The sequence below is a fragment of the Oncorhynchus gorbuscha genome, unplaced genomic scaffold, assembly GCF_021184085.1.
Source record: "Oncorhynchus gorbuscha isolate QuinsamMale2020 ecotype Even-year unplaced genomic scaffold, OgorEven_v1.0 Un_scaffold_19746, whole genome shotgun sequence".
Lineage (NCBI taxonomy): Eukaryota > Metazoa > Chordata > Actinopteri > Salmoniformes > Salmonidae > Oncorhynchus > Oncorhynchus gorbuscha.
In genome coordinates this window covers 1-3,048 of record NW_025761074.1, presented here as the reverse complement: position 1 = coordinate 3,048, position 3,048 = coordinate 1, and the positions used below count along the sequence as shown (strand labels likewise).

Below are 3,048 nucleotides of genomic sequence, written 5' to 3'. Positions count from 1 at the left end.
CACATTACAATATATAATCTATACCTGTTATATCCTACCTGAACCCACAGGTGTGAGCAGACTCTTTTCAATGCTCCTGGGGAGGCCCTGGCCCTGACCGATGCTGCCCGGCTCTTCCTGCTCTCTGAGAAGGAGAACAGAGCACTACAAGCCCCAGGCTTCGACGAGCACCTGCAGGCCGCACTCAACTGCTACAGCTTCGCCATCAAGGTAAAAAAGACTACAAATGTTTGACATAATAGAATAGAGATACACAAACGGGTCATAAGTTAAAGGTCACGAACAGTCAAAATCATGTTTTTCATGAAATTTGATGATATTTGGATAAAACCAGATCAAAGTATGACACATGACTGTTGCTTCTACATTGGTAAAGTTTGATCCTAAAGTTACTGGTCTCCTCCCCCATGTCAAACACTTTTACTTCAGGGGGCGGGATTATTAACGGGATAGGGGGACAGCACGTGTTTGCCGAGGGGCATGGTTTATATACAGTAGCTAGATAGCTACTTTACTGGTGCAAAATTTGACTGTAGGGTGTCAGCAAATAAATTAAAAGTTTGCTTTTAATCTATGGCAAAGATACTTCCATCTGTGCCTGGTGTTAGCTAGTTACTGTCTAGCTTGGTCTTCAGCCAGCATGGAGCAAAAGGGGTCATTCAAAACTCTGACGCAATTGTCATGTCAACACATCCGTCAGTGCTGCTGTGAACTGCATCACAAGAGACATAGATGTATAAAATATTTTTAAAAACATCATTGATGTAATTTTAATGTTGTATTGAGTTGCTTTAGGTTTCACCAAATTTGCTAGAGATGATTTAACTGCAACACTGCTCACTGCATCCACGTTTCTTGACAGAGGCGTTTCAAAGAGCTGCCAGTCAAGGCGAGCTCATGACTATAAGCTTCCCTATTAAACCAGATGGAACTGACTGACATGAAGTGAGACAAAAGTGAGCGCAGCATTCAGTCTAGTTTAACCAGGCTTGGTGAACAACAGCTGTGAATGGGAAAATGATCAATCAGAATATCTATTGGTTTTGCTAGGGCATTTAAATGATAATCTAATCCTCTTTAGTTTATTGTTGAATCCATCTGAAGTAACAGCTACAAAGAGATCAAGCAAGAGACCAAGCATCTGGATAATTTCCCATACATACTAACAGCCCATTTTCCCTGGCCTTTCCCCTAGATTCCTCTGGAGACAGTAGTATAATGCGGTGTTTTACAAATGTCTTTCAGGTGTACATTGAGATGAACCAGCCTGTCATGGCCGCCAGTCTATCTCTGGAACTTGGCAATGCCCTCAAGGTAATGGACCAAACTGATCACAAAAGATAGATTGGCAACCATTCCTCTTCTATGTCAGTCTGTGTAGTGAATTAAGATCATATGATCATCCCTCTCATCCTTCTCTCTCTCTCCTTCTCTCTTTTTTTCTCTGTTTCTCTGTCTGCTGTTCTCTCCCCCTCCCTCTCTCCCTTTCTCTCCCTCTTCCTCGCTCTTCTCATCTTCGTCTATAGGAGATGAACAGACCAGGTGAGGCCATAGTTCACTACCAGAGAGCAGCAGAACTCCAGACACAGCAGCCCATTGAGTCTCTGCTGTCTATGGGAGAGATGGCCACCTGCAAAATACTCACCCGTGAGTACAGTGGCGGGATCGGTGGGGGTTGATGGGTCTGGACCATAGGTGAAGATTTGCGTTATTTCAACTCCGTATTGATCTCCGAGCCAGGAAACTAGGTTATGGAATGGGGATTACCTGCATGTGGTCCAGATGTCAGTTGAAGCGTATACATGTGTTGGGGACTAGAGTATACCAGAGTTGGGTTCAAGACCATGTCAATTCCAATAAATTGCTTTGGACATGGATTTTCTCCAGTGGAGTGCAATTCAATTTCTGAATTGATATTGACCTGACCCCAACTCTGGTGTGTGTTTTTGTGTGTTTCTAATCCTAACAACAACATCATGATCCTGTAATAGACATTGTCTATTCTCTGTGTGTCAGGTGACTATGACGGCGCGCTGTCCGTGCTGACAGAGATGCAGCTGATGTGTCAGGAGAGGGGACTGCAACTGCCCGGCACCAGCACCCCCGTTGGTGAAGACATAATGGACTGGCCCAACACTTGTGGCTAACTCATCACTTCCTGTGTTAAAGCAGGAAGTTCATTAACTATTCTGAAACTGATAACAGTATGCTTTTCGTCTGCTCATTGTCTTCTTAGGTGCATTTCTGGACATTGTGGCCAAGTGTGAGATTTCTAGAGTACTTTTGCTGATGCTGCTTGAGGTAAGCACAGCATCGCGACGATCGTTGTGCCTTCTTATACCATTACATTTCACTTCACCTGTATTCAGTTCCTTCCTACAAATACTTACAGATGATTTATCACTGCTAAATTGCGTAAATTCTCTCCGAAAGCTGAGAACGAATGTCAATGCCTTTTGCAGCCTCCTCCCCAGAAGTTGTTGCCAGAGCATGCCCAGACCCTGGAGAGATACGCCTGGGAGTCGTTTGACCCTCATAGTCAGGGTAACTACACTACAGCCATTATTCTAACGTGACCGACCTTAAACACTCATACACACAACACTAGCAAGGTTGGGATGGGAGAACAAAGTTCATAATTATATATTGTTAAACCTATATTTCCAACCCTCTCATTGTAGTGACCTTCCTACCTGAGAATGTCTTCCTGCTTCTGCAGTCAGTTGTGGTATGTGGCGTATTTCCTTACTAGACTCTATCACACAAAATAGCTGTGTACTGGCCCTTGATGTACTGGTGAGAAGGTCAAGTGTCTCACATGAGGATTAATATGAGCATAATTGTAGCACTGAGTCAACTTTAAAGCAAGAAACCGTCGTTGCTACATCCTTCTGTAGCTCAGTTGGTAGAGCATGGTGCTTGTAACGCCAGGGTAGTGGGTTCGATCCCCGGGACCACCCATACGTAGAATGTATGCACACATAACTGTAAGTCGCTTTGGATAAAAGCGTCTGCTAAATGGCATATATTATTATATTATTATTATCT

The 3,048-nt window shown here is 43.7% G+C and overlaps 1 protein-coding gene across 1 annotated transcript; it reads left to right on the top strand.

Moving 5' to 3' along the window:
- Positions 1-50: 50 nt before the first annotated feature.
- Positions 51-2,991, top strand: LOC124031007 (40-kDa huntingtin-associated protein-like; the record flags this gene model as incomplete). The annotated part of the gene is made up of 7 exons (XM_046342076.1): positions 51-210; positions 1,246-1,314; positions 1,527-1,647; positions 2,017-2,109; positions 2,237-2,301; positions 2,463-2,544; positions 2,682-2,991. Coding segments are annotated over 7 exons (661 nt in total), but the record flags the coding sequence as incomplete, so codon positions are not given.
- Between the last annotated feature and the right edge of the window lie 57 nt (positions 2,992-3,048).